Consider the following 17,221-nt stretch of genomic DNA (forward strand, 5'->3'; position numbering starts at 1 on the left):
GCTGTCAATCTGCCGTCAAATGTTAACAGATCCTGCTCGGTTTCTTCCGCCAATCTGCCGTCAGAGTCTGTTAGCAGGCTCTGCTGGCAGATCACTATCCTAATGCGGACATAACGGATGCCAATTTGCTATCAACTTCTGCAGTGATCTGTTGCCAATCTGCTGGCAGATTGCACACATTTTGCTTACCCAGATAGCCAAGTCTGCCGAAAGCAGATGATGCTAACTATCTGCTATCAACTATTGCCAGCCAAAAGACAACAAATTTGATACAGAAGTGGTTGTTAACGATTAATTCGACAAATTGGTGCCAGAAATGTAACAGAGCTTGCTCACAAAATCTAAGAACAGATTGGCGGCAGAAACCGAGCAGAATCTGCAAACATGGCTTGAAGTCGGATTGTCGACAGAAATCGAGCAAGATTTGCACACGCGGAATCTAACGGCAGATTGGCAGCAGAAACCGCGCAAGATCTGCGCGCGCGGAATCTAACGGCAGATTGGCAGCAGAAACCGAACAGGGTCCGCAGCTTTTGACAGTATTCAAATTTACACGGCTATGAATATGTGTTTTCGCTCCGCACCGCTATGCGGTGCACGCGTCGAGTTCTTACTCGATGTTAAGATTTAGCCTAACAGTTATACAAGTTAATATACGCGCCTTGGCACAATATTAATTTTTCTGAAAATTTTTGCACTTGCGGCACAGAGGCTCCCATGGACAACGTCCATGTAGTTCACGCACGCCACGAGCAATCTGAAGTTCGAAAGCAAAATTCGGACTTCAGATTAGAATAAATTAACAATAAGAGAGAGATTATGCAACGAACTTTCAGAAAGACACATCAAGCCAAATGTACTTTAATTTAACAAACAAACAAATGCGTTCTTTTAACAATTTATAGTGTGTTAAAAGTAAACACATGCTTTAATATATCGTAAATATGAATGGCCAAAAGCTGCAGATTCTGTTCGGTTTCTGCTGTCAATCTGCCGTCAAATGTTAACAGATCCTGCTCGGTTTCTTCCGCCAATCTGCCGTCAGAGTCTGTTAGCAGGCTCTGCTGGCAGATCACTATCCTAATGCGGACATAACGGATGCCAATTTGCTATCAACTTCTGCAGTGATCTGTTGCCAATCTGCTGGCAGATTGCACACATTTTGCTTACTGGGTTGTTTCTCAAATGAGGAGCTGAAGTCACAAACATGAGCACTTGACGAATTCCTGAAGAGATGTGGACCTTGCGTAGAGTGAAACCGGCGCGCATCTCGCGCGTGGCTCGTGAAACGGAAGCGAGAGAGAATTTGATCGATATTTTCCTTTCAGAGTGCCATTGCGGGCGAAACGAGAGGTAATAGTCTCGCGACCTCGGGAGGTAGCCGTGAACGGGAACCTTGGCATTAGAAGCTCCATCACACAGCTGCCACCCGCCAATATTTCCGGTCCCGAGCAAGCGCATTGACGTGGCCTAATAACGTGGCTGACACGTGTCCCAACGGTTTTACCGTGACCAGAGACCCACCATTAACGTCCCACTCGGTCCTGTCGTATGAGACATGATAGATGCCTTCAGCGTTGATTTCTTTGGCTTAAAGGTCTCCATATTAAGGGAACACTTATCTTTATTCTCGCGTGCGTACACCTTGGTGTAGAGTGGTATCAGTGCGTGATGAAGATGGTGGATACATTTTCTAGAAAACGAAGTGCGGTCATTGCCAGAGCTTGACATCCGTCATTACTTCATACGCGCTATATTTGTTTTCTTTTCTCTTTAATATTTGTAAAACATTTTTTATAAATTTCCACACGAGACGTTTTCAACACGATATTTCTTAAGAATTATCAAAGTTTCATAATTTTAGGATTGTGCATTGGAGGTTGCCTCCGCATTTTTCTTTAATGGATGCCATACATATTATATTTTTTATGTATAATCTATCAATAAATCTTTATAAAATTATATGTGAAAAATTAGTTTTCGATCATCATTGATAAACTAAGAACAGATATGCTTTTCAGCGACGCAGTTACCGGAAAGACAATCATAATCCTTTTATGAGGCGTAATTAGGAGTACAATCGTGAAATTAAAAAAAAAAGATCGCCGTGGCTGCACGATCACGGCTGCAACTCTTTATGGCATGATTATAGAGTGATTCACTCTAAGCAGATTGCAAGCAACGCGCGCGCACGCTCTTGGGCGATTACGGACTGTACAGGAATTGCAATGTGACTTACGCGATAAAGTAAAGCTAATATTTCACTGATAAAGTCGTAAGCCGCGTTCAGATTGACGTTCAGAAAGCGCACCGAATCTATACAATATCCATTGAAATACGACCAACTAAATCGACAGTCCGTGCGAATTGCTAAAATTAAATTTTATTGTAATAAAAAACAAGTCAGTTCGTTTTATCATTTCGATATAGCATACTAATTCAGTAATTCCTATATAGTATACACAGATAATGGTACATTAACTTGATCATTCCCACCGACTCTTTCGCACTCTTTTGCGCTCCGGTGCCGCCGAGTTGGAGGCCTGGTTGTCCTGCGCCGCAGGCTTCGGTGGCGGAACGGTCGGCGGTGGTGGCGGTGGCATTATCACCGACGGTGGCGTGATTGTTTGCTCCCAGGTGTGATCCGATGATGCTCGGAACTGCGAGAAATTGAAATCGCATTAACAGAGGGTTTGCATTATCGAACGCGACGCACGTTTACGCGATAAGTGCGTCCTCACCTGGGAATTATATTGACTTCGGAAAGCGGCTTTCATCGCAGATAGCCGATCGCTGCCGGGACCTTGTCTCTCCAACTTTTTAACGACCTCGCTGATGTCCTTGGACGTCTGCGACGAGGATCCGCTCTAAAATGTGCGATCATTATAGCAGTTATCTCGAGAAAATATGTGCGTACAAGGATTTACGTATCGTTAATTGCGATACACCGTACCGAGTTTGACGACTCGGGCCTGCCTCGGAAGCCGAGTCCGGCCCCGCCGATATTCAGACTCTTTCCTTTCCCGCCTTTGAACCTCGACTTCCTAAACCACGCGCTTTGCATGGCCAAATCTATCAAGCTTTTTGGCACCTCTTGATTCGCCCCCTCCAAGTTCCTCACCAAATGTCCGGCAAATTCCTTATCTTTTTCGGTTACAAGGGTGTACGCCGTACCTTTCTCACCGGCTCGCCCTGTTCTTCCTATTCTGTGCGTATGCGTATCGATATCGCGCGCTACGTCGTAATTCACGACCGTCTTGATATGTGGAATGTCCAATCCTCGCGCTGAAACGCCATAGAGTATATTTAGAGTACTCTACAATTTATGTAGTTGTATGTAATTTACGTGAACGATGTATTTGTGTATAATTTTTTCCACAATTTAACTTTTATATATTTATAACACATAAATGGTCCAATTACCGGCTACGTCAGTAGCAACCAAAGTGCTGACATCCTTTTTCTTGAAAGCGGTGATCACTTTGTTCCTTTCAATCTGATCCATGTCACCATGCAGAAGTAGCACGTCAAACTCTTTCAGTTTGAGATTGTTGGCGAGTTCTTCCGCGTTCAGCTGATGTGGGGTAAAGACATTAGAATACAACATTGCCCATTAACATTGTAGAAAACGGTTACGTGATGCACAGCTTTTGCACACCTTCTTGGTGACAAAGATCAAGAGGCTGCCGGCACTGAGAAACTCGACCAAATTCTGCAACAGCCAGTTCCACTTGCCGCTAGGATTATTATGGAACATAACGACGTGTTGCGTCACGTCGGTATTAGCCTCGCCGACGTCTCCCTGTACGATCCTGATAGGATCCGTTAACACGTCCCTGGCGAGCTTCTCTACTTTCTTTTTGAACGTCGCGCTAAACAGCAACGTCTGTCGGTCAGGCCTCACGTGATTACATATAGATCGCACTTGCGGTTCTGAAAGAAAAAACAAACTTCGATATATCATTCGTGCGCTAGCAGTAGACGCTAGATGCGACGCGGTAACGTGCACTCGCTCACCAAATCCCATGTCGAACATTCTGTCAGCTTCGTCGAGGACCAAGAATGTTACCCTGCTGAGACTCGTTGCCTTCATCTTAACTAAATCGATCATTCTACCAGGAGTAGCGACCACGATCTCCGCACCGCTTTCCAACGCCTTGCTCTGCTCCCATTTGCTGCCACCTCCGTAGCAACAGCACACTTGGATGTTATAAACCTTACCGAATTTCTTCGCTTCTTGATAAATCTACGAATAATATTTATAATAGCCTTTATCCTTTAATAACCTTCTCCGCTATGGATATTCAATTCTGAAGATACAATACCTGTTGAGACAATTCCCTAGTGGGCGCCAGGATAAGACCGATGGGACCATCTCCGGCTTTTAGTTCACGTTGGTCCATAATATGCACCAACATCGGCCAGATGAACGCCGCTGTCTTTCCACTACCGGTTTTCGCTATACCTATTATGTCCCGTCCACTTAAAGCAGCCGGGATTGCCTGCGCTTGTATAGGCGTGGGTTGCGTGTACTCATTTTTGCGGATAGCCTTTATCAGTGCATCATCGAAACCGAAATGGCCGAAACTGGTGATCGGATTTGGCGGGGACGGTCCGGATACCTTTATGCCCAGGGTCTTCTTCAGGTCATCAATCTGCTGCTTACTTAGACTCGCGATCTCCTCGTGCACATTGTAGAAGTTTTTCTCGAACGGCTCGTACTTTATCTCGCTGTGATCGATCGGTGGTAATGGATCAATCTCCTTCTTTTTCGGTGGGGCAATTGGATTGCCGTCCTCGTCGTATTCAATTTCTTGATCCGATTCTTCCTGCTGCAAACCAGCGGTTGGATTTTCCTCCATGTACCTTGAGAGCGAAAGGAAATTTTTTTTATCGTAATTTTAGACACATAACGTGACTTTTTGCCACAAATTTGTACCTGTAGTAACTCTCTTCGTCATCTTCCCCATCAATATCCGCTCGGAATCCCTTGGACTTGTCTTCCTTGCGATTTTCGTCATGTTGAGCGACACATTTATTTCGCTTGACTTCTGCATCGATACTCGCCATGAATGCGTCCAGGGTATCCTCCTCGCTGTCGCTCTCATCTTTTGCAGTTGATTTCTTCATCAAGTCATAAGTAGGAGAACCAGGTGCAGGTATGTATTCCAATGAGGAAGTTGGAGGTTCGTCGTCGTCCTCAAAATATCTGATTTCAAATAATGATGTTACAAAGATATTTAATCCATTTTTTTTGGTAATATTAAGATTAACAAAGAATTGTCACTCACTCTTCTTCCGTTTTGCTGCGCTTCTTAGGCACGCCCCAACAAGCAGACAAAGCGTTTTCCGTAATGGCATTCATTGTATGATAGCCTTGCTTACTCAATGTAGAATTTGGTGGAGGCGGAGGTATGTTAGTGCCGCTTCTTTTACCAGACATTTGAAAGCCTGCAAATCCAAAGCCCTTCGGCTTGTTGCTACCTCCTCGATGATAGCTCATTGCGTTGGCAAAAAGTCAGTGCCTTAAAAACATCATCCAGAGTTAAAGACAATAAATACGATGAATGTAACTAATCTTATTACTAATAACCTTATTGTAAACCTTATTGACCATATTATGCAGTAAGACATAATACTTGATATTTACTGGACAAAACAGACGACATTCCGACTTTATTTTAAATATTCTCAATCCCGATGCAACAACAGATTTGGCTAGATTTCTCGTCGAGAAATTTTACTCATTTTTAATGATTGTAGTTTTAACTTTAATGCATAAATCAATGTTTGAAAGTTCAAGGGTTTAAAGGTTAAGGGTTATGATACTACTTCGTCGATATGAAAATACCATTGACATCGCACAGTAACTTCATCAAACGTCGTCGATTCTTCTATCATAATCGCGATAATCGTAAAAACTTAATCGTGCAATAAGTACCTTGTGAATTCACGAGTTTATTCGCATTTATCTCGACACAATCGGAATATCGAACAGCAGACTCTTGTCACAAACAATCATAAACTATGAAACGCCATTACTGTGGGCAGTATTTATAGTTCATTTTTATAACCAGATAGTCAGGGTTGACAAAAGACGTATAGAGACGCCTAGTAATGTTTCAGCGAAACTCCTATATTTATTTTCAAAGTTACGGTTACGGCCAAATAACAAAACTAATTGCGTAATAATTATACTTTTCGTAATCAGAAAGATGTACAGAGCTCTTTTTCGATAAATGGTCAAAATAAAAATTTTATTTGCTGTATTCAGCAGACTCAACAGTTGGACCTCAGATTTTCCTCTGAATGACCAATCCGGAGCGTCATTCAGGAAAATCTAGTAACGTTGCTCAATTGTTGAGCACCAGCAGTTCAAGTGTAGTCTAGTAATAAATTGTATTTTTAATTTTTATTTATAATAACATAATCTATTCTTCCGTTTTAAATATATTGATGATTTTAAAATATTTGTTACCCAATCAGATAGCTGTGTTATTATCTAAAAGATATACTTTTATCTGTTTCGTTATAAGAATGGACTGAATAGTAGTGCTGCCAGATTCCGGGCACTTGGTAGCATTCCGTATCATACATTTTATTTAATAGATTAACGATAATCAAGAATGTAATCGGTAAATCTGAAGGAGAGTCTCTTCCTCACCGATTTCGCTCTAACTTTGCAATATCGTTTATTTTAATGAGAAAATGCGATTGCGAGAAGGAAAATCGTCGCTCTCAAGTAGAAAAAAAGTTACGAAATGTTAAAAAGTGACAGTTTCGGGGTTAGGGATCTGTCATACCGGCGGTCTACGGGCGTAGCGCACACTGACGGAGCATGCGCGATGACGTGAAAGTGCGCGAAATTAGAAAGAATAGTTAGAAAAATGTCACATGAGCTATGCGTATAAACCTAAACTAACCTAACCCAACCTATACTGCTTGTAATTTATTTACCGTTAGTTTATTTACAGTTAAATAAATTACAATCAGTATAGGTTGGGTTAGGTTAGTTTAGGTTTATATACATAAAAAGTTTATTATATATTTGTTATTAGGCATATTGATTCTCTTTTCATAACACTTTTCATAGATTAGTAGATTTCTTAATAACAATAAAATAATTTAATACATGAATAAAAATAATACATAAATTACATTATATAACATTTACTACATAAAATAATTTGCTACATAACTAAAATAATTTAATATATTAATACAATTTAATAAATAGTGAAATACAATGTCCAAAGTGCAGTAAGAAATTAACAGTGAATAAAAGTAATCTTTCATTTCGCTGCCAAAAAGTCTTTTACGAGAAAAATGAACATAAGAACTATGTGAAAAAACAGTGTGCCTTTACAATTATTTTCACGTCACTGCGCATGCTCCATCACTCTCCGCAGTCCCTGTACAGCATCGGTACGATAGATTTCCTAACCCCGAAACTGTCACTTTTTAACATTTCGTAACTTTTTTTCTACTTGAGAGCGACGATTTTCCTTCTCGCAATCGCATTTTCTCATCAAAATAAACGATATTGCAAAGTTAGAACGAAATCGGTGAGGAAGAGACTCTCCTTCAGATTTACCACACATGCTTATTTCTCATGCTGTCTGAGCGCAATGTCTTGGGACAGAAAATTAATACGTAGCGAATATTTCAAATTACGCAAATTTTCGTAAAACTGGCAAACTCTTTAATTCCTCCTGTCGATGCACAAGCGCATCCTCGCGATGCCGCACCCAGCGCATTCGACGGCCACGCCGCGAATCGAGATAACATGGCCGACAACGCAGAGCCAGTGTCAGCTGCTAAACTGCAGGGTAACGACACTCCTTTCCTCGGATGCACCATTTTCTCCCTTTATTAACCACGTATCCCCGCCGAGTCATATTCCCAAACACGTAGCACGGACGGGGACGGATATTCGACGCAGCGGGAAACTCGAGTCGAGAGTTCAAGACGAATCGGTCGAATTAACGGAAGAGTTTGAAAAAAAGAGGAAGAAAAAGAAGCGGGGTGGGGAGACTCGTGCGAGGCGAGAACTTCGATGCTCGTCAGCTCGTACGACATTTGGGCCCGGGGGACTCGCGCGGTGAGGAGTGGTAGACGGACTCTCGTGGACGACTTCGGGGATCCCAGGTCGACTGTGCCGCGTACGCGCGCGTGTGACATTGTGTCCGTGTACTCGGTTCGTACGAGGGCACGATGGAGTACGTGCAGATAAAGGACATTCGGGCGGGCCAAAAGAACATCAACGTAGTGTTTATCGTTTTGGAGGTTAGCCACCCTACCATCACCAAAGAGAACCGCGAAGTTCGAACATTCAAAGTGGCCGATAGCACCGCCTGCATGAACGTCTCTATCTGGGACGAGCCAGGTCAGCTGCTAATGCCGGGAGACATCGTGCGGTTGACGAAAGGCTACGCGTCCGTCTGGCGACAATGTTTGACCCTTTATTCGGGCAAAACCGGTGATATACAAAAAATAGGCGAGTTTTGTATGGTGATCAACGAGCAGGTCAACATGAGCGACCCGAATCCGGCGCTGGCACAGCAGTTGGTCAATCAGAGCGGCTCGGGCCCTGGCAGCAACGTCAACAACAGCATCACCAATAACGGCAACGCCAACAGTATCTCCAGCCAGCCAGGACGACAACCCTTAGTAAATATTTCTCTCTTTCTTCATCTTCCATCGTTCCCCTGTTATTTGTCGTGTTTTTCATTTTTATTTTACTTTTTTTTGTTAGATTCGTTAAAAATGTCTCTCGTCACAGTGGTAGCAGCGAATTTGCGCTACATGTTTATGAAATCGGTTAATATATTCGTTAGTCGGTTGTTTTACCGTGAATTGTTTATACAAGACACAACACAAGTTTACACAAGTTATTAATTCTGGTAACTTGTTTTAATTCTGTACTTTTCGTAGATACCTAATTTCCATTGCCCATTTTTGAAGGGTACATATAGATCAGAGTCCCAAGTCGCCACTTCTAGGGACCATACAAACAATTCGTAAGCTTTTTCGATCTTTTTTTGGTTCTCTCTTATGTGAAGATCCCTGGTTTCGTGACTAATGTCACGAATATTTGGGACAATGAAAATATGTGTCGCTGGAATTTTCCACTGAGACAGCATTATGATACAGAGGAAAGTCCCCGATTATGAGATGCCATATCGATTTTGCTGAATGCAAGGAAATTTATAGGCAGAATTTAAAAATTTAATACGTTATCTTGAAGAGAATTTAATAAGCTTTAGGTTGGTCAAATGAAAAATCTAATTTAAATATTATTTTTTCTGAAAATTAAAAAAATTTGAAAAAGAGCTTTACACGGGATCGAGAAAGTGTGCTCCTAATATAAGATACCTCGAGAAATCGGTGTTAAAAGTGCAAAATACATCAGTATTGCAAGTAAAAAACTTTATTAGATAGTTTTATAAAAATACTGCTGCCACAGCCTTCGCCAAATCTTCGCGATTCCACTGTCGACGCATCCTCGTTTCTCTAACCTCCATAGTCAGATTCTATAAAAATTAAATACACAAAAATTCGTAATATAAATTCGTATTAACTTTTCTTTAACCTTAAGTAGTATTTTCTTTCTTTTTATTACACTACATAATCTTCATATTCGAGCAATAATGATCTCATATTAAGAGTACCCTGAATATCTCATTATACGAGCCACGCGCCTAGCGGTTCCGCGATCATGAAATCTAACCTCTACAATTAAGCAATTCAACAAATCGCGTATTTTCCTGTTACTACGATTCTACTCTATCATTGCATACTGAATTTATTGCCAACCATTTCTTTATTATATAATAAACAAGGTTTAAAGACTAACCTCAAGTTACTTTGACATGTTCACAATTTCACAAACCTTTTCTTGCAAAGGCTAAACGCAATAACGAACAATGAATTTTTCACTAAATACATTTTACACCAAGAGTAATAAGTTCATGGTGGAACTAACAGATAGTGCTCACTAGTTTAGCAGAAACCCCATCATCTCATATTAGGGGATTCTCCTCTACGATAAAAACAACGTGTTATCTCTTTCTCTCTCTCTCTCTCTCTCGCAAAAAACGACCTTTAAGCATCCCTACGATATTCCCGCTTAAAATACTCGTTCTATTTGCATATTTAACTAAAGGATGGTTCGAATACAAAAAACAAAGTCGTAAACAAAGCGTAATCGCAATTCAAGTATAAAAACCATCTTTTTCTCCGTTCACAACATCAATTCAAGCGTCTAACGTCGACTGCAACACGTAACTATGTATCCGTCGACCTCGTGCGATCTATATTTGTTCACTGGTATAAACCGATGCCCCGGGATTTAATTACAAGCCGCCTATGTACATACGAACACGCAACTGACACGTTTAACACGTGTCGTTTAGATGTGGTTCAGGCGACGCGAAGTATTCATTTACGTTCGCAAACATATCTTCCAACATCTCGATGCAGCGTCGAATGCGTCAATTAAAGAGATTCTGTGTAATCAATTGCAGGCGATCCAAAGTAACGCGACAACGGCGCCCGGTAGCGGAACCGCTACGAGTTCAACGACCGCGAAGAGCGGAAACGGCGGCGGTAACGGAGGTAACGTTAGCAGCGCGGGCAGCGGCAGCAGTTCCGGTTTGCCCGGGGGCTCGGTGCGGTACTCGTCGTCGGACTCGACGACAAAAACGGCGCCGACCGGCAAGAGCAATTCGCGCGGTCGCGGCGGTTACAGGAACGGGGGACGCAGCGATCGGAGATAACACACGAGAAGGAAACGTTTCATCATATACGTGTAACGAATGGAGGGACAAATACTCGGATGTGCGCGCGCATGCGACTACTCCACGGGATTATGTATAATATACATTATAAATGTTCTTTTTTGAAAGAAACTCACAGTGTCTGTCTCAGTCTCTACCTTAATTATATTATTATATTTACGGCATGTAAGCCGTGTATTGTAGTAGCGAATCGTATCGTGAGTAGCAACCGATCGTCGGCTGTGCCAGGCTGTACGAAGCGTCGGTGAGGACCAACTCGACGAACGTGAGTTATTGTCGACGGGCGTCCAATTCTTTCTTGGACTTTTTATTTTCAAAATCGAATTTTGAATTTATGTTTGATGTTCTTAAAAACTCTTGAAAATCTTCGCGAGGTCTTGGGGCAAATGTAAAACAAATGTAAAAAAGTCTTAAAGTCTTTGGAAGTCTTGAAGGCTTTAAATATGTATTTTATATAAACCTGAGAGTAATGGACATTGTATTATATTGTATCATAACACTGAGTGATGCAAGGTATTATGTACTGATAGTTAAATTATTTAAAATTTAATAAATTGACTAGCAAAATTAATTAAGCGAAAAATTTCAAGTTAAACTTGAAATTTGGACGTTGTACGCGTCTGCAAAATGTCTAAGAAGCATATGCCAAGACTTTGTGAGATCTTTAAGACTTTTAAAATTGTTCTGATGTAATTCGTTTTTGGGACCTGATTATATTATGTTTTTCGAACTTTTCTCAAGAAATCCTGGGCTTGATTTAACATATATTCGAAATAATTTATTTTGCTAAATTATTTAAATAAGAGATATGCTAGTCCGTCATCGACAAATAATATCAGATAGTAAAAAAGTATTTGTGTATACTTTACAAGTGGGTCCATCCCTAGTGATTATAATGCTTTTATTTAACATACATAGAATGATTATTAATAACGTGTAATAAGAATACATAATATTTGAGATCCAAAAGAATAAGCACGCTACTTCTTATTATACACGATTAAAAGTCATTTTTATGTAAGTCATTCTTATACTTATGATTTGTCGCGCAGATGTTTGTACATGAACACGTTGAGTACTCGGTTTATCGTAACAACTAATTTTGTTTAATATGGTTTAATTTTGAATAATATTTTCAATTGGTATTTATATGAAATAGTTAAACCGGGACCGACAAATCTGTATCACAGATATGATAAAAAGAATCATATTTATAATGCAAATAAAAAAGTCAAGAACTGGATTTGGTCTTTTTCATTTGCTTATTAATTTATTAGCTTCAAAATGTTGCATGTGTAATATTTTTTTTATTTTTTTTTATCTCTATAAGCCGTTATTATGCTTATAAATTATCTCTTCTTATTGGAGTAGATTTGGATCGGGAGCTTGAATGGAGAATAGTCAGGATACTTGTGATTTAGCAACACCAACAATATCTTATATTTAATACCGAACTTGATACAGACAAAGGATGATTCGCTCGTTATGGATTCTCGCACTACCTATTCATTTGATTATCGATCTCAGACTGCTCGCTCCGACTTCCGCGACTAGCTCGTCTCAAGCGCTCGCTGACAACGCGCCCTCGCGTAAAGTATTTCGGCTACTTGGACAAAGGTATCCAGCAAGTGCTGCCTATTGTCGTGTGCGTGTGTCAACATGACGTACTTACAATCGTATTTCTTACACATGACGTATTTCACTTGTGCTGTCGTAAAAGGACACATTAAATGGCACCGAGTCTTATCATCGTAACGATAAAGTACGAGGTTGATTCGTTTCCATTCCCGAAACCGCAATTTTTCTAGACTCTAACGCTATTTAGCGCATGTTGCTACTCGGAGAATCGTTTCGCCGGTTATTGCAGCACGTATTAAGGGGAAGCTGGAGTTGCTAGTGAACTATTTTTTCACTATAGCGATGGTAATTGCAGTTTCGAAAATTCTCTTTATTGCTTGTGCAGGATAAAAAATCCTTTTCCACAAATGAAGTATAGATAGAAAGAAAGCCCGCTCTACAGGACTTTATATTCAAAATGGAACAAAGTTAGAAAAGACAAATGCAAGTTTTTAACTTTTTTCCATTTTGAGTATAAAGTCCTGTAGAGCGGGCTTTCTTTCTATCTATACTTCATTTGTGGAAAAGGATTTTTTATTCTGCACAAGCAATAAAGAGAATTTTCGAAACTGCAATTACCATCGCTATAGTGAAAAAATAGTTCACTAGCAACTCCAGCTTCCCCTTAATGTCTCTCTTAATATTGATGACGCTTCCGCTAGATTAATAATTTGCGATGTTTTATAATACAAAATAGCGTTAAATATTAATGCGTTGTCGATCGATCACTCGTGTTTGATTAGTCACGCATTGTTGGCATACTTTACTTTTTCTGCACATTTTGCTTTTGTAAATTCCCACTTTTTGTAAGAAAGTTGTTGAAAACGATTGTCAAAAGTCGTCGAAGGTAACCGAACGCAAAGCAACTCGTACGCGAGCAATATCGATTATGCACTTCTTGCCACTGATATGGTGACCTTTTTGCTGTCACGGTGCAATGAATACCTTTTCACGTGCAATCGCGCGGTCGACAGGTGGCTGGAAACAAAGCGGGAAACAAGTATGTTTGCATTGTCACTGCCAACCTGATAAACAAACTCGTCTTTGTGGGCGACAGAAATCGACTGATAAGACGGGCACTTCCTCGAGGATCGATCGTGAGCCACCGTGACAGTTCGCGCATCGTCGCGCATCGTTTCACGTATGTTCGCATAGCTGTTAGGTTATGTCTGTCGGCTACGCAGCACATAATACGGTACGATAAGATATTTTATGATAACTTTAAGGTAAGTAGTTTTTGTCGGTCCTTTATTTTGACAAGATCGTTACAATCGAATTTCTCCATCCGAATCTCGATCTTGCCATTTTCAGAGAAGCAACGATACGGTAGTACCGCGGCATATGGAGTTTTACCGACTTCCAACAGTCGGACAACGGATATACGTAGTGAGTTTTGGGATGTGATGATTTGTTAGCGATCGGTAGTGATCTCTCAATGCCCGGTATTCCATAAAGTGGTACGTGTTTTACAAGTATAGTCTTTTATGATTTATTATGATTTTGTCGCATCGGAAACAACCGCACTACTCCAACTTGACTATTTTATACAAATCCATCGAGATAATAAAAGTCTAATTATCGAATCAAAAAAATATGACTAAATTGTGCGTACATACGAAATAGTTTTTTGAATAATAAAAATGCAGTTTTGAAGATTACATATGTCGAAATTACAATGTCTTCTTTCCCCACGTGTGTTTGTCTTTTATTGTACAAAAGTTATAATTGTAAATTCATAATAATAGTTATGTAGAAAAAAATTGTGATGATATAGTCATTTTTTATATATTATGAAGAATATTACATATTTATGTCAAGAGCTATATAAAGATGATTGAAAAATATAGAAATAAGTATCTATTTTTTGTTAATAGTGATAAAGTATGAAATAAAGCAAGACAACGTTTTCATGTATTTTTGCATTGCTTTACTTCCTTGCCTCTTCTCTGTCTCTGTCTCTTCTTTTCTGTATCAATGAATATTTGCCAATCATGTGTCTTAATCTTTTTCAGAAATTGTTTACCTCGCAAACATGACACGCTCACATGTAAAGTATCAGATTGCTAGAGACGATGTAGACACGTCAGATTACTTGCCACAAAACGTACCAGATTACCAAAACGTGACAAAGCCAGAAGCAACATTTTGGAGAAAAGCGTTCCAAGCATTTTTATTGATCTCTGCTTACTTTGTTTTATCAATAAGCCTTACGTTTTATAATCCGTGGCTTTATAAGACGTATGTGAGTAACCGTACACATCAAATTGGCAACTTTTCTTAAATATAACTGTACTAATCGCAATATATATGTTTAGGGATTTGACTTTCCCCTCGGAGTGGTGGTTTGTCACTTAGTCATAAAATTCATCCTCGCTGCATTAATAAGATCCATCAGAAGATGTTGCAATGGCAAACGAGTAAATCTCCCGTGGCAAAGTATAGTTTTCTCGATAATGGCACCTGGCATAGCCAGCGGGGTCGATATCGGACTGTCGAATTGGGCACTTTCGTTGGTTTCTATATCCTTGTAAGCACAATAATTTTGATCAGTCAGAATGTAAGATGTGTAAGATCGTGTGTAATCGAATGACGTTTCTTTTTTTTTCTAGAGTCACCATGACCAAATCAACCGCTGTTATATTTATCCTTATGTTTTCTCTCATTTTCAAATTGGAGAAAAAGGTAAAGAGAGCTCTACCGAAATTATTTCACGCATCTCCTTCACTGACAAATAATAATTTCCGCTTGTTGTAGTCGTGGTCGTTAGTAAGCATAGTGGTGATGATAGCGGGAGGATTAGCGATGTTCACGTATAAATCTACTCAGTTCGGTGTTCTTGGATTTATACTGTGCTTATTAGCGTCGTTCGCGAGTGGCATTCGATGGACCATGACGCAGCTCATCATGCAAAGATCGAAACTCGGCCTACACGACCCGATAGATATGATGTATTATATGCAACCCTGGATGCTGTTACCCGCAGTATTGGTAGCTCTGTGGTTCGAAGGTAACTTCGCGTTCGACGTTTATTTAAATAATTGCGAGGAGGAATTCTGCAAAGTGCATTGTGTCAATTTCAGGTGCCAGGATGTACGATGGCATCAGAATCACGGATTGGAGCAATGTTAGTAGTATCCTATTGACTACGAGTGAAGTAATTGCAGGTGCCATTTTAGCGTTTAGTATGGAAGTGATGGAGTTCTTAGTTGTTATTTACACCTCTAGTCTGACCTTGTCGATCTCGGGAATATTTAAGGTAAAAGTTAATTTTACCATGCTAGATGCGATATTTACATGAGCGATTTTATTTAAATCATAATTTGTATATAAAATATTCTATACTTGGATCAACATACAATCTCGCATTCTTCTTTTAGGAAATATGTACGTTAGCACTGGCGTTTGCGTGGAAAGGTGACCAAATGACTGGTCTCAACTTCGTAGGATTGTTAATGTGCCTTGGTGGTATAATACTTCACGTTGTCCAGAAAGTGTTGATCAACAGGAAGAAGACGGTCGATAATTTGGAGCTTCAGTCGAAAGTCACAAGCAGCAGTACGAAACGCGAGGAAGGAACCGATTCCAATATCCCATTATTGACCGAGAAATCCACGTCTTTAATGAATCTTCTTAACGCGGAATTTAGTTCGGATGAAGACGTCGGCGTGAGAGGGGATGATAATTCGACGCAAATACTATCAGACATTTTGCAACGTAGAGAACAGTGACACATTGTGAATTTTTAATCGTGATGCATACCACTGCACAATATGAAATTATTTTACTATGAAAAACATTCCAAATGATGTATGTTTATGGCTTATAGCATTTTATATTTTTACAGTGTGAAGTTTATCAATAGTCGGATTTATAACATCAAAGATATGCTTTTTATACAAGGCATAAAATTTGATATACATCACGTTAGATTTTTCAAGAATTAATGTTTGCATTAAATACGTCTTAATATCGTGCTCTTTACGATTCTTCTGGATTTTTATGTGAATATCTGGGATATTGAACGCATCATAAAAGGCTCATGTAGTAATGTATAACGTGTGTTTTGCAAAATGTCAAGTGGGAAATTTTTCAGAAACATTTTGTTGTCGAACAAAGGTATGAGTCGCATAAATATCCCAGAAACTTGTGAAGTACAAAGATGGAAAGTGTGAAATAGACCTTGCTGTCTATACGTATCGATATTGATAGAAAAGATGTGAAGAAGATAAATTACTCTAATTGTTTGTATATATTATAAACACATACACAAGTCACTTTCTGCGATATATTAATTTGTTTAAAGCAGGTAAAATATCTTCTGTTTTATATAGCAGATATACTTCCAGAATTTAATATAATAATGATTTCATTGATATTGATGTACATTACAATTTTCTAATGTTATATGCCTCAAATGAATGCATAATACAATAAGTTTAGCTAGTCGTGCTAGTTAAAGCATATTAATGCAAAATTTAAATATAATAACTGTTTTCAAAATGTTTGTGCAAATCTTGTTTGAATCGTTTATCAACTGTCATGAAATGATAATGGAATAGTTCACATGTGCTATGTTCAATATTATATTGAGGTAGTAATATCAATCATACCAAAAAATTTAATAAAGTTAATTTTATTTTTATATCCTCATATTGAGGATGGATTTTGTAACTTGCTTAGAGCTTAATAAATATTTTACATATGAACGTTATTTCTTGATATTTTTATTTTGCCATCATCTGCATTATATATATATGACAAATATTAAATAATGCATACAGATACTTATCTGTATAGATAATATC

At 39.3% G+C, this 17,221-nt stretch overlaps 2 protein-coding genes across 3 annotated transcripts; one reads left to right on the forward strand and one right to left on the reverse strand.

Moving 5' to 3' along the window:
* Window positions 1-2,364: 2,364 nt before the first annotated feature.
* On the reverse strand, window positions 2,365-6,075 carry LOC105277273 (ATP-dependent RNA helicase DDX42). Its single transcript, XM_011335518.3, has 10 exons — window positions 5,942-6,075; window positions 5,292-5,525; window positions 4,940-5,209; window positions 4,326-4,866; window positions 4,018-4,246; window positions 3,659-3,933; window positions 3,424-3,574; window positions 2,954-3,285; window positions 2,742-2,867; window positions 2,365-2,660 (listed from the first exon to the last, which is right to left on the reverse strand). The coding sequence occupies exons 2-10, from the start codon at window positions 5,501-5,503 to the stop codon at window positions 2,487-2,489; spliced, it is 2,310 nt and encodes a 769-aa protein (XP_011333820.1). The 5' UTR covers window positions 5,504-5,525; window positions 5,942-6,075; the 3' UTR covers window positions 2,365-2,486.
* A 1,106-nt stretch (window positions 6,076-7,181) lies between these two features.
* LOC105277270 (solute carrier family 35 member C2) lies at window positions 7,182-17,124 on the forward strand. 2 transcript variants are annotated; one of them, XM_011335516.3, is made up of 8 exons: window positions 13,028-13,642; window positions 13,728-13,873; window positions 14,429-14,658; window positions 14,732-14,943; window positions 15,026-15,098; window positions 15,171-15,423; window positions 15,497-15,672; window positions 15,794-17,124. In XM_011335516.3, exons 3-8 carry the CDS (start codon window positions 14,449-14,451, stop codon window positions 16,142-16,144), a joined length of 1,275 nt encoding a protein of 424 aa, XP_011333818.1. In that variant the 5' UTR covers window positions 13,028-13,642; window positions 13,728-13,873; window positions 14,429-14,448; the 3' UTR covers window positions 16,145-17,124. The 2 variants fall into 2 exon arrangements, with proteins under 2 accessions (XP_026828634.1, XP_011333818.1); XM_026972833.1 differs by lacking the exons at window positions 13,028-13,642; window positions 13,728-13,873; window positions 14,429-14,658 and adding an exon at window positions 7,182-8,670.
* The last annotated feature ends 97 nt before the right edge of the window (window positions 17,125-17,221 follow it).

This window comes from Ooceraea biroi, chromosome 10 (assembly GCF_003672135.1).
Source record: "Ooceraea biroi isolate clonal line C1 chromosome 10, Obir_v5.4, whole genome shotgun sequence".
Taxonomy (NCBI): Eukaryota; Metazoa; Arthropoda; class Insecta; order Hymenoptera; family Formicidae; genus Ooceraea; species Ooceraea biroi.

What these genes read in the sequence shown, in the direction of transcription:
- LOC105277273 (XM_011335518.3), bottom strand. Translation starts at nt 5,503, where the DNA reads ATGAGCTATCATCGAGGAGGTAGCAACAAGCCGAAGGGCTTTGGATTT. An exon ending in GGCCCGAGTCGTCAAACTCG is followed by an intron (nt 2,868 to 2,953) that starts GTACGGTGTATC and finishes CGCACATTTTAG; the next exon opens with AGCGGATCCTCGTCGCAGAC. An exon ending in GAAGTCAATATAATTCCCAG is followed by an intron (nt 2,661 to 2,741) that starts GTGAGGACGCAC and finishes AATTTCTCGCAG; the next exon opens with TTCCGAGCATCATCGGATCA.
- LOC105277270 (XM_026972833.1), top strand. Translation starts at nt 8,215, where the DNA reads ATGGAGTACGTGCAGATAAAGGACATTCGGGCGGGCCAAAAGAACATC. An exon ending in AGCCAGGACGACAACCCTTA is followed by an intron (nt 8,671 to 14,731) that starts GTAAATATTTCT and finishes ATATATGTTTAG; the next exon opens with GGATTTGACTTTCCCCTCGG. An exon ending in TTTTCAAATTGGAGAAAAAG is followed by an intron (nt 15,099 to 15,170) that starts GTAAAGAGAGCT and finishes CGCTTGTTGTAG; the next exon opens with TCGTGGTCGTTAGTAAGCAT.